The sequence below is a fragment of the Fukomys damarensis genome, unplaced genomic scaffold (genome assembly GCF_012274545.1).
Source record: "Fukomys damarensis isolate Sample0158 unplaced genomic scaffold, DMR_v1.0_HiC HiC_scaffold_14, whole genome shotgun sequence".
NCBI lineage: Eukaryota > Metazoa > Chordata > Mammalia > Rodentia > Bathyergidae > Fukomys > Fukomys damarensis.
The window spans coordinates 64,157,110-64,184,790 of record NW_022900926.1 but is presented as its reverse complement, the minus strand read 5'-3'; the positions used below and the strand labels follow the sequence as shown (position 1 = coordinate 64,184,790).

The window sequence follows — 27,681 nt, the reverse complement described above, 5'->3', positions numbered from 1 at the left end:
TTTTTTTTTTTTTTTTTTTTTCTGTGACTGGCTCCATATATTAACTTTCTTTTTAGGGCCAACAGAGCAGTTTAAACTGATCTGTCTGTAGTTGAGTGGTTTCTTTTCAATGAGTCATGCTAACAAGTGGTGCTAATGAGGCCGTACACCTGACGTTTTCATTTATGATTAGAGGTGGAGTTGGGAAATGTTAGTTATGGGCAGTCAGTCTGGAGGGGTATCTAGCTAAAATAGGGCCTCCATTTTGGTTGTCATGAACTTTTTCTGAGTTTGAAGTTATGGTTATAAAAATTTCCCCCTAGTTCTGCCAAGCATAAGAAACCAAATATTGGAAGTAAAGAGATCTGTTACTTTTCTTTCTTTTTGTCAAGATGCCTACCTTTCAGGTCCCATGCTGTGTTGGAAAGTGTGGCTCCTGTCACAGTAAATGCCAGGTACACTCTGTGAGCCCCAGAGCACTTTTTCATAGGAAACGCTCATCCTTTCTTTGGTGTCTAAAAATGGTAGGACTCAGTTCCCCTCAGGCGGTCCGTAGATAGTTCTTCTAGGTTCCTGGAGTGAGGAGGGTGCTGATGGATCCTTTGGGGAGTGGGTTAGAAGGTGGGGTGCCCCATGCAGTGGGGCCCCAGGTCTCTGCTCAGTGATAGGTGTGGTAGAAATCGCTGCTTACACCATTGAGAGCATTGGCTCAGGTGTAGTGGGCAGAAGGACTGCTCTGGCCTTCTCCCTTTTCCCTGTACACTCGTCTGTGGTGCGATAATGGGGATTCCCCTGGGTGAGTTATTTTATGTTTTATTTTGGGAATAACTAGTTAGATTGGGATAGTTTGATGGGAAGACTTGTAGTTCTTCCGAGTAAATATGAAGACCAATTCAGACATATTGACAGAGCAGGTAGACAATATTTTAAAATAGTTTCTTTTAAAAACCTTTCTCAGGCTGGGGATTTAGCTCAGTGGTTCTGTCACCTGCCTTGCAAGCACAAAGACCTGCGTTCGATCCCCGGTACCAAAAAACTAAACAAAACAACTTTCTGTTTTATGTAAACATATGTGTTCATTGTAGAAGATTTACAGAAAAAAGAAATGTAGACGATAAAGGCCATAATGTCACTTTGCAAAGATGGCCTGGGTTGCATTCTATAAATATAATCGGCATCTTGTGTGAGGGAAGTTGATCCTATGCTCCCATGCTTATCATCATACTGAACATTCACTCCTTCTATTCATTCGGCAAGAATTGAACCGTCAGTGGATCCAGCCTAGAAATGTAATTAAGAAAAATAAAACAGGGTGAGGAATGGAGACTGCCTTGGGGTCCATGTGGAATGTGTCAATGGGGGATGTGTGTATACTGTTTTATTGAGGGTGGTCAGGGGTGCTCTGCGATGGGAAACCCGGACAGAGGAGGGGGCCGCTGGGACGTCTGAAGGATGTAATCTGTCCTATCGGTTCAATATGCAGATGGCTCTAACTGAAATAGTCTTTCTTTTTTATTGTGGTAGGTCAGTCGTTTCCAACTGTAATATACATAAATCCATCCCCCAAAGACTTTTTCGTAATATTGAGGCTTGAGTCCAGAGGCTGCCTTACCTAACTTATCCCTAGCCTCAGAAAAAAAATTTTTTAACTTTAAGATTAGGTCTTTCCAAGTTGCCTTGGCTGAGCTGGAACTTGTGCCCTTTCTGCCTCAGCCTTCCAGAGTGCTGGAGGAACTTTTTGGACTGTTTTTAAATGCAACTTCTTAGTGAGAAAAATGCCATAAACCTCTGAAGTAACTTTCCTGTTCCTATTTTGGCAAACTGTACCACCAAGAATGCCACTTGCATCCAGGAGTGCTTTCCCTCTCCCCGAGAAAAAAGTTCTCAGAGATTTTATTTCAGTTCTCAATTTGGAAAATATCATTCCCTTAACAACATAGTTTACATAACTCTCCAGAAAGTTATATAATTGTATAATTATTAAACAATAGTATGTCAATGTATGGGCAGAGGATTTAACTCAGTGGTTCCTCTTCTTGCCTTGCAAGCGAAAGGTCCTCAGTTCGATCCCCAGTACAAAGAAAAAAAAACCATATATATATATATATCAATGTTTATAGCAATACATTTTAAGTTTTGCCATTGTTTGAAATTGAATTTTAGCTAATGAGTGACTTCTTTTCATTTACTTATTACTAAATTACTTATTACTGTTTTATGGCTCTCAAATTTCTAGGTGATTAATGCACAGCTAATATGAATAAAGCTGCTCAGGAGAAGGAGGTCTCTGCCAGTTTGAGAGAACTTCATCCATACCTTTTAAAAAGGAATTGGGGGCTGTATTAGGTGAGTTGATGGCACCTACGTTTGAGATTTAGGGGAACCTTCACATTTTATAGCAAGGGGAAGATAGGAGAGCGGCTGATGATTTCCCAAAACAGAGCACTAACCCATAACCATAAATCGCTTCTCCAATACAATTTCTCACCTCGAGTTAAGTCAATATACTACAAAGTATTTTTATTGAGTTTATTGGTACATTTTAGGTATACAGTACAGTTCCATTCATCACTGGGATCTTGTACCTTTACATGACAGGTCTTGGTTCTCATTTTTCCCCCTTGTCCCTGCCCTCCCTTCACCCCCTCCTGCCCTCCCCATTTACAAACTCTGTATTTCCATTTTCTCCTATTTTTTTCTTTTCCCTTATTAGCTTTCCCCTACCCTTCCCACTTTCCCTACACCTTTAGCCCTTTTCTTCCCATTTCACATTGTCAATTACCTCATTAGGATCTAATGTACTTTTATAGTTTTTCACACCAGAGAAACTATTCGGTATTTACACCTGTGTGAATTATTTATTTCACGTAGGAGTATATCCTCAATATGTATCCATTTTCCTATGAGTGAATCTAATTTATTAGTCTTTATGGCTAAGTAGTATTCCATTTTATGGAAAAAACGAATCTTCTTTATCCAGTTTCCAACTGATGGGCAAATGGGCTGTTTCCAAGTTTTAGCTATTACAAACTGTGCTACAAAGCATTTTTTAAAATTACACTCCCTGGAGCCTGGGATGTAGCTCAGTGATGTAGCACTTGCCTCTCTGGGTCTTGATCCCCTGCACTCAGGAAAAAAGTCACACTAATTCTGCGATAGATACTGTCTCCTGGGGTAATTAAGGTGAACTTTAATAGAGGCATCCCCAGTGTCAGCGTCTTAACACAGTATATATTTATTCCTTACTCAGAGGTGTACCTGGCTGGAGTGAGGAGGCGGTGTGGGCTTCATGGAGTCATTCAGGGGTGCACACTGCCTGAGCGCATGATCCTTCACACATGAACCCAAGGTAAAGTCTCTGCCTGCAGCTAACAGATGGCTACGTGAATCGCTAGCAGGTGTGGTTTAGAAGTGGAGTAGAGGAAGGCATTTTGAGGAAGCGCTCCCTGGGATCCTTTCTTGACCATGAAAATGACAGTCCTGGACAGACATATAGCAGCGGACGGGCAAAATAACACTAGTACTTAAAATATGACACTAGGGGAGCCACTGAGTGCTAACACAAGAGTGTGAAGTTGTTTATATTTCAACTGAGGCCTTGTTCTGCTCCCTTGTGCAGCAACCCAGGAAAGAGTGCACTCTGAACATCAGGGCACACAGCACTGCCTTGGGACATGAGGCGCTTTTGGCGTCTGGGGTGGATTCCTGCCCAGCCAGGAAAAATTACAGCTTTCCCCTATTTCGATCCCGGATCAGGTATGATCTGCCCAGTGCTTGACTCTCAAGTCATATGTGCTGAATTGACTATATTTATATGCAAAAAGGCAATAGTCCAGCCAGTAATATTTTATGTATTATAATTACATATATGATGGCATTTTTAGGTCCAGCTTTTCTTCGTTTTTCTCTTTCTTTAAAACCACAGGTACATACCTTGAAAAATGTCCAACATAGGAATATTTAATAAGGGTATTGTGACAAATCCTATGGATTTTCTCAATACCGTAACATCGCATGCAAAACTTTGCATATGTTAATTTCTTTCTTAGAAGAATGTTCTGTTTTTTTATCAGTTATTTGTAAATATGTATGACCTAGAAAAAACGAAGTTGCCTTAACTTATCGAGGGGCACATGAACAGCTGTCTTTCCTTACAAACAGATATACTAGAAGTCTTCTTCAAATTAACTGTAAAGAAAAGCACATTAAACTATTGCTTGACTTTAAAAATTGAAATGAAAAGTCCACAGGTATTTCATTTTCCCAAATTCTCATTCCTTACCCTAAACAAATTCCAATTCAAGGAGGCTCATCTTAACCTCAATATTAAGCTGGATCTTTATGCATATGTAGCTCATTTACTTGGTGGATCAAACATGGATTACTAAAACCAACCAAAACGAAAATGGATTACTGTTTTTCTTCTTGAGTTGTTTTGAGTTATCCACAAGCTTATTGATGCCCCTGTTTCACAGAATGTAGGTATGAATCATGGGGGTGATGCCTATACAAAGTTATTTTTGAGGTTAAGTTTTGTTATTTATCCTCATTCTCAGAGGGTGGAAAAGACTATGGGAAATTAGTTGTGTCACTCTCCTCATGTGTGCGTGGCTGTCTTTTGCTCTTGCTGCTGTCTTAATCCTCCCAGTGTTTCAGGTCTCTGGCCATGGGAGGCAGGAACAGCCAGCATCATGGTCCTGCTCTCCATGGAGCTCACCGAGTCTGGATCCCCACACCACAGGTCTTCATCAGTTCATAGAACCTTGCTGAGGTAGGAGAGACCAGAGTCACCAATTGCTCTCTGTATTTTTATTTATGGGGAGCCAGTTTGTCATGTAAAAATGGAGGTTTGCAGAAACATGAGGAGTAGCCTGCTCACTGTTGGTAAGTGGGATCTTGGCCACTGTTTATTGTCCACCAGTCGCCTTCCACCACTGCTGAGCCTGCCAGAAAAGGTCCTGTCAGTACCCTTGGCACAAAGCCAGCACTGCAGTAGCGTGAGCTCCGCCATCACCAGCCCAGCCCTTGCCTCTGCCTCCCACTTTTGCGCTGGTCTCAGCACATTCTGGTGGCTGTCTGCTCCCTGAGTAATCCTGTGGCACCCGGTGGATGGGTTGTGGGACTGCTGGTTTTCAGCTGACCTGAAACCTAAGGGGGTTTGGGCACAAGAGTTCCTTCTGAGTCCTTTTGTTGCTGGAGGTGTAAGCCATTTGCCTGGGCAGGGAGAGTGACAACAGCCATTCTCAGATGTCACTTAGCTTCATGGAGGGCCGAAGAGGCTGGGAAGGTGGGTTATACATGGGCTTGGTGCGACCCTTCTCGTCAGGAGGAGGTGGGAGCCAGGGAGGGGCAGAGGCACAGGTGGGGGTGCTGTGCTGCTACCCTTCCTAGCAGTGACTGGGGAGACCCTCAGCCACTGCCTCTCTCTCCTCCCCCAAGCTGCCTCTTCAGAGTTTCTTTGCTGTGTCCCCTCTGTCTCCTTCAGGGCCTCCTCCTTTTCTGATTGCCCCTGAAGTGGCTCATTCTCCGAGATTCCATGTGATTTCCCTTGCTCCCGCACAGCCTCTGTTCTCGCCTCACTTCCAGGTTGCAGACCCCTGTTCTCTCGACTTCCAACTTTCCTGCTCACTTACAATACATTCAGTATTATCCCAGTGGGATTGGCCAGCAACTGAAAGTTCTTCATCCTTCTGCTTTCTACTTTGAATATAGGATAAGCTAATGGCCTCAAGTATAATATCACAGGATTAGCTTTTTATTCACCCTGTTCTTTCCCTCCTCTTCTCTTAATCCATTAATCATCAAACCCTCACATTGTCCCTCAAAACTTACTCTGCTTGCCAGCTTTCAGGTCTGCAGGGAAGTTCCTCATCAACCCCCACCAGATCCCCTCCCGAATCTCCTCTTTTCCCTGCACTCCATCCCCTGATTCCATCAAGATCGGGCAAAAGTGGTACCACCCCCCAGCACCTTCCGAATAAAAATCCACATTCAACCCCAATTCAGGTCTTTCCAGGTTGCCCCCCTGCCCACCTTCTGTGTTTCCTCACACATCTTCTCCTTCTCACACTCACCCTCCCTTGCAGTCCTTCCTGTCTCCTCCCTGGTGTCACCCCAAGCCCACTCCTTTTCCACGTCCCCCCCATACAGCCTCTCCAGAGAGGATGTTCCACTTTCTCACCTCTCCTGTCAAACTGCCCTGCATTGTGTGAGTGCCTTCCAAGTGTGTGTCCTCCCCCCAAGGAGTCCACCCAAATCCAAGCACCCCAGCTCTCCTGCTGGGGTCTGTGCATGTCTGTGCGACACTTAGCACATTCCCCTTTCACCATCCACACCACAGTCTGCCTTTGTTATTTGATTGTGTGTCTTTGTCTACCCTGCTAGACCATTGAGCTCTTGTAGGGCAGGGTATTTTGTATCCCCACAAGTGCTCCAGCAGAGCATTTCCTTCACCTTGTGTGCCATATAAGCTGCAGTTTGCTTAACATGTTAAATCAGATTGGCTTTTTGAACTTAGCTTTGTCCTCAGCAACAGTATCAGTGAAATCCTGAGCATCTAGTTATGTTTCAGTGTTGGGTTTCCCCTCTTGTCCACACAAGTGATGTGCAGATTGCTCTTGGGGATTCAGCAACCTAGTAGAGTGTCGCCTGTGTCCCAATAGCAGATGCTCAGTAAAGGCTTCACTGGGCTGGCTCTGAGATTGAGAAATGTTTTTGGTCTGCATACCTTGTTTTTCTTGCTCCCAAGCCATCCTGACAGCTGCTCTTGCCTGGGAACCATCCTATTCCTAAGGCAGGGGTTAGGTGGCTGCAAAGAAGACAAAAATGCTTCTAGAGTCACTCCACTCTAGGCTCCAACTTGTTATAAAAAGCGGGAAGTAGAGCAAAATTTAGATTCGGAAGATGATCTGATAGGCCAACATGAAATCGGTCATTCTGGTAACCAACAGTCCCGCCATGAGGAAACTGGGATAGCGAATTGCATACAGCACGCTGTGTCCATACTGATTGGTGCAGCCTGCAGAATATACATCCTTGATGTTAATAGTTCAGGTGACTCTAAGTCATCAGAAGGATGCCAGGCAGACTGGAGAAAAGTAAGGCATGAACATTGTGTTCTCTGCTATGATTTGCCAGAGACATTTAAAAATAAAAGGAAAAAAATAAAAAGCTAAATAATTTGGACTCTTTGGCCTACACAAAGAGGTGTTTTTGGAGAGCTCTCCACCTTCTTTTTAGAGGATGGAATTTCCTAGAAGGACCTCCTTCATGCCAGCACGTCATGTTCCTCTTTTTAAAAAGATAAAAATGGGAATATAGATATTCTTTAAATCAAGAAACTGAACCTCACAAAAAGAAAATAGATAAACCATAATGGCACAGTGTTATAAATTGACTAAAAAATAAAAACTTTTAAAAAGATATCTGTAAGAGTTCATTAGAACTGTGTGAGCCCTCATGGGCCTGAGGCAGGAGGATCACATGCTCAAAGCCAGCCTGGGTAACTTAGTGAGACCCTGTCTCAAAAGAAAGAAAAAAAAAGAATCAAAGGACCATGGATTTAAAAGAATCATTTATTTTATTTAGTGGACACTCAAACTGCTCTATTTTAAATTCTTTGCAAAAATTACTTTCCATATAACATTGCCACTGTGGTACAGAAAAGGAGAAGGACATAGAGGAAGGCAGTACTTACTGCCCAAGCTTATCTACCCTAACAGTGACAGAAGTGGGACTTCCAGCCTTTGTACCATGCTCTTTTCCTGGCAGATTAACTGACACACAGGAATGAAGAGAGTGCACATCCAGCTGCTTCTCCTCCTCACTGCTGGGAGCTCCTGGGCCTCTTCTCAGAGACAACCTCTGGCCACAGAATCTTGTGTAGATTTGCAGAGCTGCTCAGGGTATACGCTTCTCTTGGGTATGCTAGGTTTTGCCTGTTGTTTTACTAAGTAAAAATATGAAGAATTTCTCCATTTATTTTGTTGGTGGATGTCAGTGTTTTCATCTTGAGCAATGGAAACACTAATCTAGAAGTTTATATTTTCTATCACTTATTCTGATGCTTTTCTTGTCAACCATTATAATCTTAAGAAAGGTGAAATAGTAGGGGCTGGGGATTTAGCTCAGTGGTGCAGCTCCCAGCCTCACATGTGCAAGGCTTCGAGTTCAGCCCCAGGTACTGAAAAACAAAAAACAAAAAGTGAACAGTTAATTCATTTTTCTGTGTTCATAAACTTACCTGGCAAAGATTTGAGTGCTGATTTTGAAGTAACTGTCCTGCTAGGCACCAAGGAGAAGGGACAGAGGAAATGGCCTCTGTCTTGAGAGTTGTCCAGGCTAGAGGAAGACAGAAGGGAAAATGTCACAAGCCCGGTTCTAGGGGCTGGAGTAATGGGGCACAGGCCAGGGACCCCAGTGCAGTGAAGGACGGGCAGTCTGAGTCAGCTGGGTGGGGAAGGAGAGAGGGAAACTTCAAGCAGAGGGAACAGAAAACCAAAGGCTCACAGGAGAAAACAAAAGTGGCCAGCTGGGTTTGGGCTCCTGTGTTATGGCTAACAGCCATTGTGGGGAGTCTGGAAAGATGGGCCAGGATCACAGGGAGGTCAGGATGGAGCATTCACACTACGGTGGGCTGGAGAGGACAGAACAGGAAAGTCACATATGAGCCCTGGTGAGCAGCTGCGTGTGGTGAGGAGCAAGGAGTCGTTCTTGGGCTGGAGGGGTGGCAGGCTGGAGGTGGGGAAGGACATCAGTGTTGTGCGTGATGACCAGGAGGTGTCTGGGATGAGTAGGAGGCAGGTGCACCTCCAGGTTGGAGCTCAGGGGATAGCACTGGCTGGAAGTATAGATCTGAGAGATGGAGGAGCAAAATTCAGGGAGCAATGACATTTGAAGTGTGGTGGAAGAAAGTTCTGCGGTGGAGGTGAGGAGCAGAAAGATAAGTGGGTGACCGAGTCTCCAAAGGAGGAGAGGAGGTGAGGAAGGCAGGAGAGTGCAGAGGCTGAGAAAGAGCAGGGGAAGCAGGGGGACCTGTTTCTTGGGTGGGGCAGCTGGGGACCTGTGCCTGGTGGGAGGGTGTCAGGCTGCAGAAGGGACATAGCACCGGAAGAGGGGTCACAAGGAGGACACAGAGAGGACAGCAGTCAGGATGGCAAGGAGGTAGAACAAATGTCTTATTTTCAAAGCTACAGCAACAAGAAAGGATAGAATATTAAAAGCATCTTGCTTTTCAGATCTGTTAGTAAGGATGACAGCCAGGTTTACCGGCAGCTTGCCTCTGGCCAGGGACTATTCTGAGCCGTAAAATATTGGTTCATTTCAGCTTCTCATGGTCCTGTAAAGCAGGTGTTATTCTCATCTCCACTTTACAGGTAAGGAAACTAACTTGCCCAAGCTCACAAGGGGACAAAGTGGCAAGTACCCAGCCAGGGTGGGGACAGAGGTGAGGAGAACTCTCTTCCTGAGGGGAAAATCACCCGCAGAAGTGAAAAGGTCAAAAAGGTGTGAGAAGGAGGGAGGACAGCTGCGGGGGGGACACTTTGAGGGCTGAGAGGTGAAGGGTTCTGGCTGGTGGGAGTGGGGACCTCCTGAATGCTCCATTTGAGGTTGTGTGCTGGCCTGCAGCAGGAATGAGGAAGAGCTGGGGATTGTTTACTGCTCAATTGTTCTACGACCAAGCTAGGAAGAAAGGTTTGGTCTTGTCTCAAATCTTCACTGGAGTGCATTTCGCATTTAGATTTATTTGGTGTTTTTCAAATCCTGAAGAGGGTTCTTCTGAGGTTTTCAGGTCAGTGGATATAACTGCTTTGCCTTCACAAACCAGAAAACACCCTTAAAATTCTCTTGGAATGGCACCTTAAATCCTGCTAAGGATCCATGTGAAGCTTTCTTGCGTATTTGTGAGATTTAGGATATCAGCATTCTGCAAAACAGAATACGGAAGCGCCTTACTGGGCCTCGCCTGCTGTAGAGGAGGCTCCCGCCTCTTCACAGCTGCACTGTGTATTTTGTGATTTCCATCCTCGGAGCCATCATAGTACCTCATCGGTAAGTTTATCAGAAAAACTATGTCTTAATTTATTTTCATTTTTTTTTTTGCTAAGAGGGTTTAAATTATGTAAAGAGAGATTGTGCATTGTGCTCACTGTATAAAGATTTATTCTAAAAACCTCTCAATATCTTTATGGTGACTGACAGAGAACAGTTGTGCAGGCTTTAATTTTTAGTGCGGCTTGCATTTTTGAAAGTAAACATGTTGCTGCTACACAGAATGGTCATGCTTGTGTCAAAATCAGCAAAGTAAAGAAATCATACCTGTACTTTTATAGGAAATCAGATGGGCACCTCCTCACCGTTTTGGCCCGCAGCCAAGTACAATTAGTTCCCATTGTGTTTGTTTTGTCTTTTCCCTCCGCATCATAATTCTTTTTTTTTTTTAGGGGTGGGTACTGGGGATCGAACTTGGGCCCTTGTGCTTGCAAGGCAGGCGGCAGAATCACTGAGCTAAATCCTTGGCTCTTCCCATCATAATTCTGTAGCTGAAGAACTCCCATTTCAGCACAAGTAACCTAAGGTCTCACCAAGGAATAAAAATCTATGTCAAATTCAACTTTGTTGCCCTTTGAAAAATGTGCAGAAATAATTATGCTTAAGGGTACCTTTCTTTCTTGATGTGTCAGTTACTATGATTATGATTATCTTTTTTAATTCTTCTAGCTGTTAGTTGAAGTTATAGCCTGTCTGAGCAGAGTGCTATCACTAACGAGCGGAGTGCTATCACTAACGCTTCTAACAAGCACTTGGGAAGCCTCTGATAATGGCTTGGAGGAGAAAAGGATAACAGATCAAGCAAATCACTAATAATATTAAGTCAGAAACAACAGAAGTGATTGCCCTGGAGAATTCTCTTGGTTAATACTTGTATCATGCTGCTACCTAGCACCCCAGATCTTGTTCATGTTGTTGTCTTTGTGTTAAAGGATGTTACTCCTGCATCCTGCAGGTTGTTTATGCATCTTTCTAAAACCTTTTGTAAGAATGTTTCAAATAATTGTTTTGTAAAAGTAGGTGAAATAAAAGCAAGATGAGGACTCTCCTTTTCAACTACTGTTTTCGTAGGGCTGCAAAATATTTCGGCACATCCGCTCTTTTGTGCTCTTCTCGCCACCCCTCCCATGTCACCAAGGGAGCCCAAGGACCCCACATGTCCCAAGGCTACTAGCGCTCCTTGTCCTCTGGCCCCTCAAGGACAGGGAAGGGGACATGTGAGAATGTTTGTTTTGAAAAAGCCCCTCGAATCTATTTCTGGTGGTTTTTTTCCTCATCTCATGAGACTCACAGTTCCAATGCAAGTGTTAATCAGAAAAGCCATGTCAAAAGGTGGTTGTCTTTATGATTAAGCCATATAAATCTAGAGACACAAAAAAGATGTCTTGCTTTCCAGCACCCTGGCCAAGGAGTCTTGGATGGGAAGAGCAGTGTGCTCTGCAGACACATGTCCCAGCATCCAAGGGTGAGCTTTTGGTTTGATATGCTTGTTTTTCCCCAAGTTTGCTAAAATCTTCTATAAGTGTCCTTCACAGTACAGAAAAAGTGTGGCGTTGTTGTGCTTTGTAAACTCCTTCAGTTATCAGATCCTCCAGAAAATAGACTTTAAAGTCCATGTGGACCTGTTGCCAGCAAGGGAAAAATGTAACTATATTCATTTTTAAAAAATAATTGACATGAAGATTTTAATCTCTCTCTCTTTTTTTTTTTACTAGATTTTGTTTTCTCAACTCCACGTAAACCATAGTCTTTCAAACATTGTTCAATATCCTGGACATTTAACTGAAGTTATGTCATCACCTTCTCTACATATCTTCAGATATGTAGCAAGTTTCCGTTACGGTTTCTGTCTACAAGCCCTTCCCCTACAAAGCCTCATGCGCTCATAGGCGGGGCTTTTGCAAGGTAATTGGAGCTGACAGCACTGCAGCTAAATGTGGTATGGCGGGGGAGGCCGGGTTGGCAGAGGGGGTCAGTGGGGTCAATGGGCACTACCTTCCTCCTTTTGCTCCCATCATTGAGAGGAGAAGCTTTCTTCTCCCAGACCTTTCACCATACCTTTCTGCCTTGGAGCTGGCCAACTGTGGACTAAAAACATAAGCCAAAATAAGCTTGTCCTTTGCTAAGTTGTGGGTGTCAGGTACCAAATCCTGGCAATGAGAAAGTTACTAGGACAGCATCCCATCGATTTTGGTGGACTCCTCACTATTGTTCCATTGGAATTCATGATTATTATTTTTTTTATCTTGAGATTTTGTTTGTGAATATTGCCTTACGTCTGCTGTGTTAGAACTGGCAAAGTATCAGGGTTATTTGCAGAGGCAAGTTTAAGAAAGCAGTTATATAGATGTTATAAGTTTAAAAAGCATTGCTAAGGGAGATAAAGGAGGCTTTTGAGCTGAATTATTTATATGGTTTATATTAATTCAGTTCCCTGGGGAATTGCTCAGGGCTTCACTTGGCCTTTCCTCTTGTAAAATAAAAAAAATGAAAATGTCTCCCTTTGTAAAACGAGATGAAACAAAACAACCAGGATATGAGGACAGGGAAGACATTTCTTTAGCTTCTTATTTTGTTTCATGTTCTTTTTCAGCCTGTTTTTCTGCTGTCATTTAAAATTTTTTCTCTTAGCTAACATTCGTTATTTTCTTGATTTTCTTTTCACATTCTGTATTAATTTTTCCAGGGCTGTCATAGCAAAATACCCCATACTGGGTGGCGTAAACAGACATTTTGCTTTGTTCTGGAATATGCAAGTCCAGGGTCAGGGAGCCTGTGGGGCTGGGTCCTCCAAGGCCTCTCCTCAGCTTGTAGATGGCCACCCTGCAGCTACCTGTTCCCATCGCTGTCCTTCTGCACATGACCACCCCAAGGCCTCCCTTATATCGGACACCTGTCATACTGGATTAGGGGCCCACTCTAGTGCCTTCATGCTAACTTCATCACCCCTTTCAAGACCACATCTCCATATAGAGTTACATTTCAGGAATTGGATTTTCAAATATGAATTGAGACATTTCTTTATATTTTCATTGCCAGTTGCCTTGGTCAGCTTGGGCTGCCTCACAAAGTATCATAAACTGGGTAGCTTATACAGAAGAAATACATTTTTCACTATTCTGGAGGCTGGGAAATCTGAGATTAAAGTATCAGCAAAGTGGGTTTCACTATGAGGCCTCTTCTCTTGTCTTGCAGATGGGCTGTCATCTCAATGTGTGCTCACAGGACCTGTTCTTTGTGCACCTGCCGAGGGAGGGTAAGAATATGGGGAGCAGCAAGGTCATTTTCACGTATTTATTGGCCAGCCACACTTCTGAGAAGTTCCATTCATTTCAGTTACCCATTTTTTGATGGGATTTTATTGTGAGGGGTCTAATATTTTTTAGTTCTTTATATATTCTAGATATTAGCCTTCGGTCTGAGATGTAGCTGGCAAACATTTTTCCCCTCTGGAAGTTGTCTCTTCACTCTTGTGGTGGTCTTCTTTGATATGTAGAAGCCTTATAATTTGATATGATACCAACTACTGATTCTTGATGTTATTTCTTGAGTCACTGGGGTTCTGCAAAGTCTTTAATAGTTTTACCTACCTTATCTGCCAGCAGGTTAAGTGTTTCTGTTTTGATATTTAGGTCTTTGATCCATTTTGATTTTAGTTTAGTATATGGCAAAAGATATGAGTCTAGCTGCAATCTTCTGCATGTGAATAGCCTTTCCCAGCACCATTTGTTCAAGAGGCTATTTTTCTCCAATGTGTGTTTTTGGCTGACTGAGTCTGGGGTTGTTTCTCCATTCTTTATTCTGTTCCATTGACCCACATATCTGTTTTTGTGCCAGGGCCATACTGATTTTTTTTTTTCACTGCTATAGTTTTGTAATAAAACTTGAAATCTTAGATTGTGGTGCCTCCTGCTTTGCTCTTAATACCCAGGGTTATTTTTGCTATTCTGGATCACTTTTGGTTCCATATAAATTTTAGGATTGTTTTTTTCTAGTTCTGTAAGAAATGCTAGTATATCTTGATTGGGATTGCATTAAGTCTGTACAACAGTTTTGGGAATGTGGCCACTTTGATAATATTGGTTCTGCCTATTCAGGAACAAGTGATATCTTCCCATTTTCTGATGTCCTCTTTGACCACCTTTTTCAAAGTACTGTGGTTTTCTTTGTAGAGGTCTTTCACTTCCTTGGTTAGGTTTATTCCTAAGTAATTTTTTAATGGTATTGTGCATGATATTGTTTCCCTAATTTCTTTCTCGGTGTATTTGTTATTGGTGTACAGAAAAGCTATTGATTTTTGTGTGTTAATTTTGTACCCTGCTACACTGATAAATTTGGTTATTAATATTAAAGGTCTTTTGTGAAATTTTTTTGGTCTTCAATACAAAGGATCATGTCATCTGCAAGTCATAATAATTTGATTTTTTTCCTTTCTGATGTATATCCATTTTATTTTTTTTCCATTGCTCTGACTAATGTTTCTGGTACTATTTTTAAAGAGGGATGGTGATAATGTCTTGTCTTGTTCCTAATTTTAAAGAGAAATCTTGCAGCTTCTCCTCTATATAATATGATATTGGCCATTGGTTTTTCATAAATGGCTTTTAACGTATTGAGGCAAGACCCTCTGTACCTATTTTCTTCAGGTGTTTTTTTATTTTCTATTATGAATAGTTTTTTTATTTTATCAAAAGGTTTTTCTGCATCTATTGATATGATAGTGCGATTTTTGCCCTTCTGTTTATGCCCTTGCTTTTGTGAAATATTACATTTATTGATTTGCATATATTGAACCCACTTGGTCACAACAACATATGATGTTTTTGATGATTTGTTGCATCATTTGCCAATATCTTATTGTTGCATCGATATGCATTAAGGAGATTGGCCTGTATGTGTTCTTTTTTAGTTGTGACCTTGTCTTGCTGTAGAATCATGACTAAGTTATTGATTTGAGCTAGCTCTGTTTTTTTAATGTGAGCAATAACTGCAATAAACTTTCCTCTTAGGTATGTATTCATTGTGTCCCATAAAATCTGGTACATTGTACTGGCATTGTTTGATTTCAGGAATTGTTTATTTACTTCTTTGATTTCTTTCTATGACCTAGTGAGTGTTCAGAAGTGTGTTATTAAATTTCCAGTGGTTTATAGTCTGTATAATTTTTCTTTTGTGATTGACACTTAGTTTTAGTGCACAGTGAGCTGATATCACACATAGTGTGATTTTGATTCTTTTGTATTAATTTAAGCAGGCTTTATGGACTTGTACATGATCTATCTTGGAGGAAGTTCTGTGTACAATGCTGAATGTGTATTCTGTTGCATTAGAGTCGAACACTTTGTAGATATCTATTCAGTCTGTGTGTTTAAGATGTGGTTAAGCTCTGATTTTTTAAATCAATTTTTTGTTTAGCTGTTCTGTGTTCATATGTAAGTGGGGTATTGAAGTCACCCACTATGATTGTATTTATTTGAACTTTTATGTCCAGCAGTGTTTTCTCTATGAAATTACGTGCACCTGTTTTTGGTGCATATATATTTACACTTGTTCTCTCTTTCTGTTAATTGTTTCCTTAATTAATATGTAATGATCTTTTTTGATTCTTCTCATCAGTTTTAGCTTGAAGTTTACTTTGTCTAAGGATGACTTTGCTACTTGTGTTTGCTTTTGGGGTCATGGTTCATGGCATATTTTTTTCCAACCTTTGATTTTCAGCCCATGGATTTCTTTTTGGATTGGATGAGTTTCTTGAACACAATAGACTGTTGAATTCTGTTTTTTAATCCAGCCTGCCAATCCATGTCTTTTTATTGGGGAGTTGAGGCCATTGAGGGTTATTACTGAAAGATATTGATTTATTCCTATCATTGCATTCTTTTTCCATTGAAGACTTTATTTTTCCTTTATAAAGTACTTGACTTGCTTGATGTGTTCATTACACCTGCTTTTTTAGCTTTGTTGGCTTTGTTCTGTCTAAGATATTTTTTAGTGTTTTCTGGGGGATGCTGGTTTGGTGTTCATGTATCTCTTAAGATGTTCTTCATTGTAGAACGTTCTTATTTCTCCACCAATTTTGAAAGACAGCTTTACAGAATACATTAGTCTGAGTTGAAGTTGTTTGCTTTTAGAGCTTGGAACACTTCACTCCAAGCTCTCCTGGCTTTTAAAGTTCGTGTTGAGAAAACTGCTGTAATCCTGATAATTTGTCTTTATATGTGATTTTTGTTTTTCTTTGACCGCTTTTAAGATTCTGTCTTTTTGTTGATCAACTGGAATTTGGATTACAGTGTATCATGGGGAGCTTCTTTTTCACTGTAATTAACTGGTGTTCTATGAGCCTCATTTCAGATCTTTCCTCATACATGGAAAGTTTTCTATTATGATTTCAGTAAATAGATTTTATTTATTCCATGTGTGTTGTCTTCTAATTTTTCTCTAGCTCAAATTAGCCTTAGGTTAAATTTTCTCAGCATCATCTATTAGCTATCCCATGAATTTTTTGTTCTCTTATCATTTTAAAAGTCTTTCATAATTCATTGTGATTTTCCCTATCTGTCCTCAACTCCAGAAACCTTTTCTCCACATTGGTCATTTTGACAGTTTATGAATTCTATACCATTTTTTAGCCTTGGAATTTCTATCTGACACATTTTTGTGCAATCTATTTCTTGGTGCATTTGTCATTCCTGTTTTGTATCACTTCAGCCAGCTCTTTCAATTTTTATTTGTTTCTCCCATTCTGCATTGGCTGGTTTGTATTTTAATTCCACCATCTTTCATCTCATGTCCTCTGTGAACTCACCAAATTTCTTTAGCTCTTTTAAAATTATTTTGTAAAGCTTTGATATCGCGGGTTTGCTTTCCTCTGCCTCAGTGCCCCTTGGATCTGCTTTGGGAGAGTTAGAAGACTTTAGGAACTTTTTGTTGCCTTGTTCTTTTTTGCAGGGGATTACTAGGGATTGAACTTGAGTCCTTGCACTTGGGAGGCAGGCAGCAGAACCACTGAGATAAATCCCTGGCCCATGCCTTGTTTATTTATTTTTTTGTTTGTTTGTTTTTTTAATGTTGGGGTCAAATAGAATGAGTAGAATGAAGAGAGTTTGTTGTTATGAAGATATCTTTAGTTAAAAATCTGTTTTTCAGTGATGTGTTCTTTGCCTAGGGATAGTGTTAACTGTTACAAACTTTCAATTTAATTAGGGTGGACTCTGTCACTGTGTTGTAAGGGCAGGATTTCTGTTGGTTATAAAAATGACAACAGAACAGAGCATGCATCAATCGTAAACACTTAAAGTTGTTTCAATAATTTTACCATTTTGTTTTTTTCAGCTTTAATTGAATTTATTGGTACATTTTAGGGCTATAGTACAGTTACATTCATCACTGGGATCTTGTACCTCTACATGACAGGTCTTGGTTCTCATATTTTCCCCTTGTCCCTGCCCTCTTTTCACCCCCTCCTCCCCTCCCCATCTACAAACACTTTATTTCCATCTTTTCATTATCTCACATTTTTTCTTTTCCCTTATTACCCTTCCCCTACCTATCCCACCTTCCCTACACCTTTAGTCCCTTTCTTCCCATTTCACAATGTCAGTAATCTTATTAGGATCTTATGTATTATTACAGTTTATTCACACCAGAGAAACTACTCAGTATTTACATGTGTGACTTATTTATTTCACTTAGGGAGTATATCTTCAATATGTATCCATTTTCCTATGAATGAATCTATTTTCTTGTTCTTTATGGCTGAGTAATATTCCATTTTATAGAAAAACCACATGTCCTTTATCCATTTTCCAACTGATGGGCAAATGGGCTGTTTCCAAGTTTTAGCTATTACAAACTGTGCCGCTATAAACATGGGTGCGCATACATCACTGATATGATTCTTTTAGTTCTTTTGGAAAGATACCCAGAAGAGGGATGGCTGGGTCAAATGGAACCTCTAGTCCCAGCTCTTTGAGGTATCTCCATATTGACTTCCATAGTGGTTGCACCAGTGTGCACTCCCACCAGCAATGGAGAAGGGTTCCTTTCTCCCCACAACCCCACCAACATTTGTTATTGTGTGATTTCTTGATAGCAGCCATTCTTTGTGGGGTGAGGTGGAATCTCAGTGTTGTTTTCATCTGCATCTCTCGAATGACCATTGATGTGTGGAGCATTTTTTCATATATTTACTTGCTGCTTTTACTTCTTTGTCTGATAAATGTCTCTTCATTTCAGATGCCCATTTTTGAATCGGGTCTTTATATTTCGGGGGGCTGATTGTTTTGAGTTCTTTGTATATTCTAGTCCTCTGTCTGAGGAGCAGCTGGTAAAAATTTTTTCCCACATTGTAGGTTGTCTCTTAGTTCTGCTGATGGTTTCTTTTGCAGTACAGAAGATGAGATCCCAGTTTTTTATTCTTTCTACTAGTTCCCATGCTACTGAGGATTTGTTCATAAAGTCTTTTCCTATGCCAATGTCTTCCAGAGTTCTGCCTAACTTACCTTGCAGCAACTTTAGTGTTTCTGTTTTAATATTTAGATCTTTAATCCACTTGGATTTTAATTTAGTGCGTGGTGAAAGATAAGGGTCCAGTTTTAATCTTCGGCAGGTTGAAATCCAGTTTTTCCAACACCATTTAATAAAGAGGCTATCTTTCCTCCACTGAGGATGGTCAGCTCCTTTGTCAAAGATGAGGTAGCTGAGTACATCTGGAGTTGTTTTTGCGTCTTCCAGTCTGTTCCACTGATCCTCAGGCCTGTTTCTTTTCCAGTACCATGCTGTTTTTATTACAGTGGCTTTGTAGTATAGTTTCAAATTGGTAATTGTTATACCCACTGCCTTGTGTCTGTTGCCTAGCATGGCTTTTGCTATTCTGGTCTCTTACGGTTCCAAATGAATTTTTGGATTCTTTTTTCTAGTTCTGTGAAATATAGTGTTGGAATTTCAATTGGCATTGCATTGAATCTGTATAGCAGTTTTGGTAGTATGGCCATTTTCACTATGTTGATTCTTCCTACCCAGGAGCAGGGAATATCTTTCCATTTTTTTTACATCCTCTTAGATTTCTTTTTTTCAGAGTGCTATAGTTTTCAATGTAGATTGCTACCCCTCCTTTTTTCTGGGCTCCTGATGCGTGGAGAATTGTTTTCCATCCTTTCACTTTCAGTCTATGGGCTTCATTTTGCACTAGGTGTGTTTCTTGTATACAACATATTGTTGGATTTTGCTTCTTAATCCCTTCTGCCAGTCTATTTATCTTGATTGGTCAATTGGGGCCACTAACATTCATGGTTATAACTGATATGTTCTGACTTATTCTTGTCATGTTATTGTCCTTTTGTTGACTCTTTTTACTTTTTCTCCCCTCTCCTTTTAATTTCTTGACTTGCCTATTTGATTTGGTCTGTTGGGCCTCATGGTATTGTAACCTTCATTGTCCTTTTCTAGGATATTTAGAATTCCTTGTAGTGCTGGTTTGGTGTTCATGAAGTTTCTCGGGTGTTCTTTGTTGTGGAAGTATGTTATTTCCCCATCCATTTTGAAAGAGAGTTTTGCAGGATACATCAGTCTAGGTTGGAGGTTGTTTTCTTTTAGGACTTGAAGTACCTCACTCCAGGCTATCCTTGAGCTAAGGGTTTGTGTTGAAAAGTCTGCTGTGATTCTAATGGGGTTTCCTTTGCATGTGATTTGTTTCTTTTCTCTTACTGCTTACAGTATTTTATTCTTCTGTTGGATTTCTGGGATCTTGATCATTATAGGTCTAGGTGTAGATTTTTTTTGATCATGGCTAGTTGGAGTTCTATCTGCCTCACTTATCTGTATGTCTAATTCTTTCCTTCTGTTTGGGATTTCTGTCATTAATTCTGTGAAGAGCTTTTTTAAGTCATTTGTGTTTTCTCCTACTATTTCATGGATTCCTATCAGTCTTATGTTATTTTTCTTTGCATCATCTAGAAGTAGTTGGATCAACTTCTCATGATCCCTTACTGTTTTTGAGAGACCTCTTTTTTCACGGTCACTGACTGCAATCCTATCTTCTATATCTGAAATTCTATCTTCGCAATCTTTTATTTTGTTAAGTACACTTTCAATAGAGTTTTTAATCTCCTGGATATCTGTTTGAATCTGTTTTATGGATTCCATTTCTTTCCTCTCTTGTGCATTCATTGTTTCCATTTCTTTCTTATGCTGAGTCATCATGGCTTCTATCATGGTCCTGAGCTCATCTATTTTTTTGTCAGTTTCTGTTCTAGATTCTCGAATCATGACTTCCATTTTGCTCACCATCTCTATGGTTAACTGGGAAATTATTTCTGATTTGAATTTTTCTAGGGCCTGATTGATCTGTTTTGTTACCTCCTGTGCTATGGGTCCAGGATGTCCTGTTGGTTGACTATCAGACTTTTCATCCTCCTTTGCCCTACTGTTTGCCATTGGTGAAATGGAAGTCTGTCTTTGTGTCTTGCTTAAGTGTTTTCTCATTTTTATTTTTGTTGTTGGGTTGTCCTTGGTTTAATTTCTGGGTTATTACTTAAATCTTTCTGATGTAGTTGTGCTTTAGCTTTTGAATCTCTTATGACTCATGGACATCCTCATTTTCATAATATCAGAGAAAACAACTCACTAAATCATTCACAATCCTTATCCCAATTGATACATTCAGCAGCCCAATAGGATCAAGCACAGCTTGCAAATTGGTCAGTTGTGGTAATCATTAATCTATCACCTTTAAACCATGTGAATTAAGTTAATATCAAGAGGCAGCCCAAAATATGTTTGCAGTGAATACGCTTTTCAATATAGCATCTTTACCATTTAGGATCGGGGCTTAGACTGAGTTAGGACGAGAGGAGTAGATAAGTGAAAGAATTGGAGAAGGTTTCAAGTGAAGCCAGAGGATGTAGAATGACCATACAATCTTTATGAAATTATTAACTTCAAAGGGGATAGACAGAGTGCAAGAATAAGGACAAGAATATATCCCCTTACCAGTAACAAGGTCTTACCTTCCCTTGAAGCTACAGAGCTTTGAGTGAGGTAAAATGACAGGGGAAAAGAACATAAAGAAAAAAAAAGAAAAAATGATAAAAGAAGAAGTCTGAGTTAGAGCAGGAGCAGGAATAAAAAAGGAGATGAGGGATAATATGGTGGAGCAAGAGACTGAGGTGGAGAAAGAGGACAGAAAAAAGAAAGAAATTGCAGGGTGGAATGAGGAAAAGAAAAAAAAGAATTTGAAGGGCCTCTTTCAGATGTCTCTGTTGTCATATTATACCACATGTACAGCCATGTGCAGAACCAAATCCCCTGATCTCAGCTAGCCAATGGCAGGTCCCCATGACTCAGACTGATCTCAGGCCACAAGGTCCAAATTGAGTTTCCCAACACACAGGGTTGAACTCCACTCAGTTCTATTACAGGTTTCCCCTGCCCTTTCCTTAAAGATGTTCAAAGTTGGGAGCTCAGAAAAATGCCCTTCATGACCACCTATGCCTCTGCAGAGTGGTTCCAAGGACTGGCCCAATCTGGAGGTTTGAGAATGGGGGGGTCAGGTCATGGGGGTGCTTGGCTACCTTCCTTGCTGGAGCTGGTGGCACGCAGTGGGGGAGGTCACGGACCCTCCGGGTGGGCCCGAGTAGGTGGCCGGAGAGTTTACGCTTTTGTTAATACCCTTTTCAGACTGTCTTGTGCTGGGATATGTGAGGTATGGGGTGGTAGGGAGGAAGAGTAAAGGGAAGGAGGTATGTTAGTGGGAAGAGAGGAAGATAAAAGACATGTCAGTAGTACATATTTAACACAAATATGTAGGAAGTTAGACTCCTGTAGTTATTTTATAGCTGGCATAAAGGGTAGGTAGGGGGTTAGCTTGGAAGAATATTTGCATGGTCAAGAGGATATCTGCAGATGGGTGGTGATACATTTAGAGATTGAAGGAGACTGAGATTGCTGGCACCTGTTAATAGGTTTTTTTGATAGTTTTGTTTGGCTCCTCTAAGTCCAATTTTGTTCAAGATTGCCTTAATATGCTCCTAAATGGTACTATTTAATTCACAGCACTGGTTAATTATTCTCTAATGTTACTTCTACAGTCTCCTCTATAAGTTTAAGCTATTAGATTGATAGAGAGGAGTTGGGAGGAGGCAAGAAGATGATGTGAGGGGTAGGGGAGGACTAAGGATAAGGAGGAGAAAGGATTAAAGGCTAGGAGGGAAGTCACACTGAAAGAGGGTGCAGGTCGAATGGAATTGTTCAAAACTTACAGCATTGTAATCATCCAATACCAACAAATGAGAAACAAAACAAAAAAGATTAAAAAAAAATGAAAACAAAGAATAGAAAGAAAGGGAAAAAAAGAACAGAAACAACAACAAAAAACCAACCAGAATAGCCCAAATCCAACAAATTAGCAAAGGTACAATGACTACAGTTGCCAAAATAACTATAGAAACAAAAATAAAAACCTTTGCACAGTTGCCATAGCTGTAACCCAGTTCTTCCACATAGCTCCCTCTTCACTGGTGTCGCTGCTTGATTTTCATTAGCCACACAATTTCCTCCCCTTGTTTGTCTGAAGTTAGCTCCCTTCTAATTTGTGTCCTGGTTTTGAGGTCTGGATGTGTACCCCTGTGGGCCTGATTGTCTTGAATGCTTTGGAGGTTAAATATCATGGACATCTTCATAGCTTCCCTTCACTGGTTTTTCTTGCATATTACAAGGCCTGAGGACCACTATCCCACTGTTCTGATCAACTCTTACCAGTGTCAGCTCTGCCCACAGAAACCACAAGAGGGCGCACTTTCTCTCTCCTGGCTCCCAGGAGTCACAGGGTTGCCTTGTTTTCTGATTTTGTTGCAGAGCTGAGGTTCTTTTTCTGCTAGGCCCTCCTAGGTGTCCCCTTCCTCGGTGAGAGGCCACTGACAATTGTGGGTGGAGTGCTGAGTGTTCCATGTGCCATGTATCCTTTGTATGTGGGAGATCTAGGTGGCTTGTTATTACTATTATTAAAACTGTCTGTGTTGGGGGAACCATCTCTCTCCCCTGCAAGCTCTGGGGACAGGAGCACTGGCGTGTGACTATAAAATTTTACCCTGTTCTGTTCTCAGTTTCTTTGAATGCCTGGCTTGGAGTTGTCTCTTTGCCACACAGAGTGAGGAGGATAGCTTAGCTATGGGTTTGTTTAATAACCCAGACTGTCTCCAAGGGTCACCTTACTCTCTCCCTCCTCCTGCCTCAGTCCCTAGACAGCCTGGCTCCAGGTGGGAGGTGGGGAGTGGGCACCATGATCAAGGCATGAACTTGTTTCCCCTCCTACCCTCCAAGCTGGACTTTAGTCCACTCCTGCCTCAGAGTAACTGCTTTTCATCTTCAGAGAATCAGAGGCACGCATCACTGCCCTCTGACTCCTGTGCTTCCTACTGGAACATGTATAGATTATGAAGGGGAAAAAAACTTTCTTTTGTGGTACAATAATTATGCTTTTTCATTGCAACAGTTTACAAATGTTCATCATGCGGAAGCCTCACGTGCTTTGTTGCCTGAGGATTTTTAATATGTGCAGCCTTTTGATTTTATACTTGGAAAATAGTAATATTGTGTATCTGTAATAGTTGGAACCTACTCAATAGCACTTCAGATCTATTTTTGAATGTAAATATTTCAAGGAGGACTTTACCACAGCACTGGAAAGCTCAGAGGACAAACCACATACAAATAGGTTAACTTCAGGCAAACAGCCTTGTTACTCAATCCTTTCTTTTTTCTTCTTCTTTTTTTTTTTTTTTTTGGTACTAAGAACTGAACTCAAGACCTTCCACTTTCGAGACAGGTTCCAGAACCACTGAGCCAAATCCCCAAGCTCAATCCTTTCTAATGGAGGCCCTTAAACTAACTTGACCTTCATAGGCAGTGAATAAAAAAACCTGACTGTAAGCCCTCTTACTTAAACAAACCAGCCTCTACCTTCTTATTTGGAAATTCAGGGTCACAACCACATGTCCCTTATGGGAATGTAAAGATTAAATCACATATCTACATCATTTAATATCCATCTTTCAGATGGGAAAATGAACTCAGAAGTTAGGTGACTCTCAAGGTTAGACCGATAGGACTCCTGATTCCAAAGTGCAAGCTTTGGTTACAAGGTTGAGAGTTGGAGTTTGGGGTCTGGATTTCCTATGAGATTGTATGACGTCTGTGAGATAGGAAAGTGAGAACGAAAGACTCAGAGGCAGAGACTTGAGAGAAGCTGCTCTAGGCAGCAAAGACAAAAGACACCAAGGACATCTAGTGTTTATTCATTAGAAGCTTGGGAAGAAGGGAGCTGGGCAGGCCTCGGGATGTCTGCTGATAGCGGTTATCATAAGCAGGACTGTAGAAAGAGGGCACTAGTATATCTTATGCAAAAGGGAGCAAATGGTTAATTCAGAGGGGAAGAATTTAGTTGGAGCCAGTTGACCTTGGCTGGAAATGAACTCAGGAAGGCCCTGCTACTTCTAATGTAGCACAGCCAAATTATGGAGGGGAAAGAAGCTCGTGCCACCTATAGCTTGCTAATCCCAGACAGAGGTGTCTGCTGTACTACAGGTGGCAGTGAAGTGCCAAGACACACCACCGAGGAGATCTTGGACCCTTCTTTACTGTCTTGGCACATCATTCCTGTTTTAATTTATCTTCTGAATAAGTGCTCCAGCTGTGATCAGGCCATCATCTGAGTGATCCACATTTGTCTGCCCCACCCTCTACATCTGACCAGCAGTACCGGGCATCTAGTGGGGGATGGCAGCTAATGCTGCGTAGTCCAGAGAGATAAGGGATGCCTGCTTCTGGCTGGAACTTGCTGGATGTTGGAAGACCACCCATTATTTAGTACACACATTAATCAGCTAGAGAAATCCCAGGCTTGGAGAGAGATGCAGGGCTTGAGAGCCAGACAAGCAAGGGCTGCCGGGGACAACCTAGCTCCCAGGGACTTGGCAGAGACACAGCTCCAGGGAGCTTAAAAAATAAGATCACCTGTTCCTTTCTCCTGGGGAATCAGTGACAGAGACACAGTTCATGGGCCAATGGAGAGTAAGATTAGAAGGAATGTCCTTAATAAACTCCCCAATGGGAAGCAGTTTTGCTTTTTCTCTGTCTCTCAGGGCACTCAACCAACCAGACACCGGAAAACAAGTTTTGGTGCCAGAGCCTTCGGCGTGTTCTGAGGCTGCCTTGCTGGAGACAGGTACTCAAATTCTCCTGCTTTGGGTGCAGGACTCATTCTGTCTACATTCCGGAAATTGAGGGTGTGTGTTAGTGGGATAAAGAGGAAAAGATTAATAGTTCATTGTGCCAGCGCATACCCTATTTTGCGAGCTCAATACTCTCCCCTCTGGCAGCTGGTTACTCTTGGCTGCAGATTACTTTCACTTCCAAGGTAATTTATTAGAGCGACTGTACTTTGAGGATGTGGCCAGGAAGGGGAAGTTGATGTGAAATAGTGAAGCTAGCAAGGGCGGGCTGTCTGCCCTCTGCCGCAAGGCAAGGGGAACAGAGCCATGCTCCCCGCGTCTTCCCCACTGGAGGGCGCTGAACCTTTCTCTCATCTTTCCTCGGTCTCTGTGGTCCCGCTCCTTCTCAGCTAGCCTGCCCAAATGAACCATCTCGGATATGCATATGCTGTTTGAGGATTAGAAATAACACAATTTAAATATCCTTGCGAGGCTTTAAAGCTGCAGAACACGACAGACTATCAGAACCAGAACATATGGCAGAAACCGCTGAGAGCCGGACCCCACCCCGTTTGCCTTGTCCACAGCCCCTCCTGAGCAAAGGGGCAGCTCTGCGTGTGGTGCCATGGCTTGTACTATGTGACCCCTCTTCCTCACCACTGCTCTTGCATGGAGAAGGGTGATTACGCCAAGCGCAGCAGATACGCAGGCTGACTTAGCCCAGGTAGCTGGCCTGGTGCTAGAACTCTGCCCAAAAGAGTGGCGGTGACGAACTGGAACAGCTGTGTTTTTTCTTTCTAGAGCTTGAACCTGAATCAGACAGGGAGAGCTAGACAGAGAGCAGGGGTAGACATGGAAAGATGCACAGGGTGGCCAAGGCAGGCAAGGGGGCAGGTAGGACAGTGTGGAGTGTGGCTCCCCACCGCCCAGGGTAAGGGCTGGGAGGGCACTGAAGTCTCAGCCACTCTGGCTACCACATGCAGTGCCAGCTCCTGATGCATAGCCGGGACTGTGGGGGGCCCCTTAGCAGGCAGCCTCATGGGTCTCTCTTATCCAACACCCAAGGGAGGTAATCAAAGTTTATCTGATCTCTTACAGATGAGGCACATGTTATTCTGTAGGTTACAAAGCCAGCTTCTGACAGGGTCGGGACAAGGCTGTCCAAGGGGGGTGGGTCAGGGCTGAGTTGCAGTTCGAGAGGAGGCAGTGATGGAGGCCATTACAGAGGCAGGGAAGGTGGGGGAGGAAACGAGATGATGAATGATCTTTCAAAACAAGTTCAGAAAGGCCAGGAGTTCAGTTCCAAATTGCTCAGGGCCATTGCCTCTCAGGACTGGGTTCAGGGCACAGAAGTGGGTTCTGGGGACAGAAGCCATAGTTCTGCTATTTTCCCTGCCTTGCTTACCTCTCTCTCTCTGACCTTCCCCAGCATGTGTCCCCAGGGAATAAAGCTCAGGAAAGGGGAGAAGGAATAGAATTCTCCCCCTAAATGCAGACACATTTACTGGTGTATGTTACGGGCAAATCCGGGCTGTTTGTGTGAATACCTATACACCCATACGAACCTTGTTATTTAGGGGAAGGAGCATTTAAAGGAGCATTTGCTATAAGGTAACCCACAAGGCACACCAGCTGGAGGGTATTTTTTTCTGTGAGGCTGCCCACCTAGGGAAGAATAGTCAAGGCCAGATGCCCAAAGAGAATCATCCCAGCATTGAGCCCCATTTCCCTCCTTGCAGGGCCATGGACACAGTGCGGATTGCTGTCATTGGAGCGGGTGTGATAGGGCTCTCCACTGCTGTGTGTATTTCCCAGCTGGTCCCTCAATGCTCCATCACCATCGTGTCAGACAAGTTTACTCCTCATACAACCAGTGATGTGGCCGCTGGGATCCTTATTCCTCATGAGTATCCAGGTAAGAGAGGGTGTCAGCTTCTCCATCTGACAGACAGGAGGAAATCTGCCCACCCAGAAGGCAGTCTTCTGGTGACAGCTCATTAAGAGAGCGAGTCACATGCTCCTGTCCCTCAGAAGAGGCCAGCATGTGCAGTTCCACAGGGCTCCCAGAAGTCAGGCAGCAGAAGTAGTCAATGAATGCTTGAACTGATGGCTCTGACTTTCCCTGATGCCAGTAATGACCATCAAGATAGAAGCTACTTATAAAAATTCTATTAACTTTAAAGGTGTATGCAAATAATCAGTCAAGCTGGGTATGGTCCCTCTAATCCAAGTGTCACCAGTCAGTTGATGATTCTTTTGCCCCATTCAGACAGAAATCATAAATTGGCAAAATGCAGCTCTGCTAGTGGACTGCTGGCTGCTGGTCTCTGCTGGTCGATGGACTATTGAATGGCAGCAGCCAGCAGTGTTCTAGTTGGGTTTCTTTCCTAGACATAGTTCAGACTAACCCCAGTACTCCTATCTCCTATCTTCACAAATGTCGATG

The 27,681-nt window shown here is 42.2% G+C and overlaps 2 protein-coding genes across 9 annotated transcripts in view; both read left to right on the top strand.

The window, feature by feature from the left end:
- LOC104858045 (golgin subfamily A member 2-like) overlaps nt 1-3,735 on the top strand; it is an 18,818-nt gene extending 15,083 nt beyond the window's left edge. Inside the window, exons 12-14 of the mRNA XM_033763405.1 lie at nt 2,216-2,325; nt 3,230-3,328; nt 3,599-3,735. The gene's annotated coding sequence lies outside the window, so the exon portion shown is untranslated. The remainder of the gene's footprint in view (nt 1-2,215; nt 2,326-3,229; nt 3,329-3,598) is intronic.
- Nucleotides 3,736-7,896: 4,161 nt separating this feature from the next.
- The window catches only part of LOC104858044 (D-aspartate oxidase), a 41,941-nt gene continuing 22,156 nt past the window's right edge, over nt 7,897-27,681 (top strand). For 2 of the 8 annotated variants that reach the window (XM_019206640.2, XM_010618132.3), the window contains exons 1-6: nt 7,897-10,029; nt 11,426-11,494; nt 11,745-11,934; nt 13,225-13,285; nt 25,167-25,249; nt 26,975-27,150. In XM_019206640.2, the coding sequence (XP_019062185.1) occupies nt 26,979-27,150 (172 nt within the window). In that variant the 5' untranslated portion in view covers nt 7,897-10,029; nt 11,426-11,494; nt 11,745-11,934; ... (1 more) ...; nt 25,167-25,249; nt 26,975-26,978. Of the gene's footprint in view, nt 10,030-11,203; nt 11,495-11,744; nt 11,935-13,224; nt 13,286-25,166; nt 25,250-26,974; nt 27,151-27,681 lie in introns of those variants that run through there. The other 6 variants (XM_019206645.2, XM_019206641.2, XM_019206642.2 and 3 more) reach the window with 5 other exon arrangements.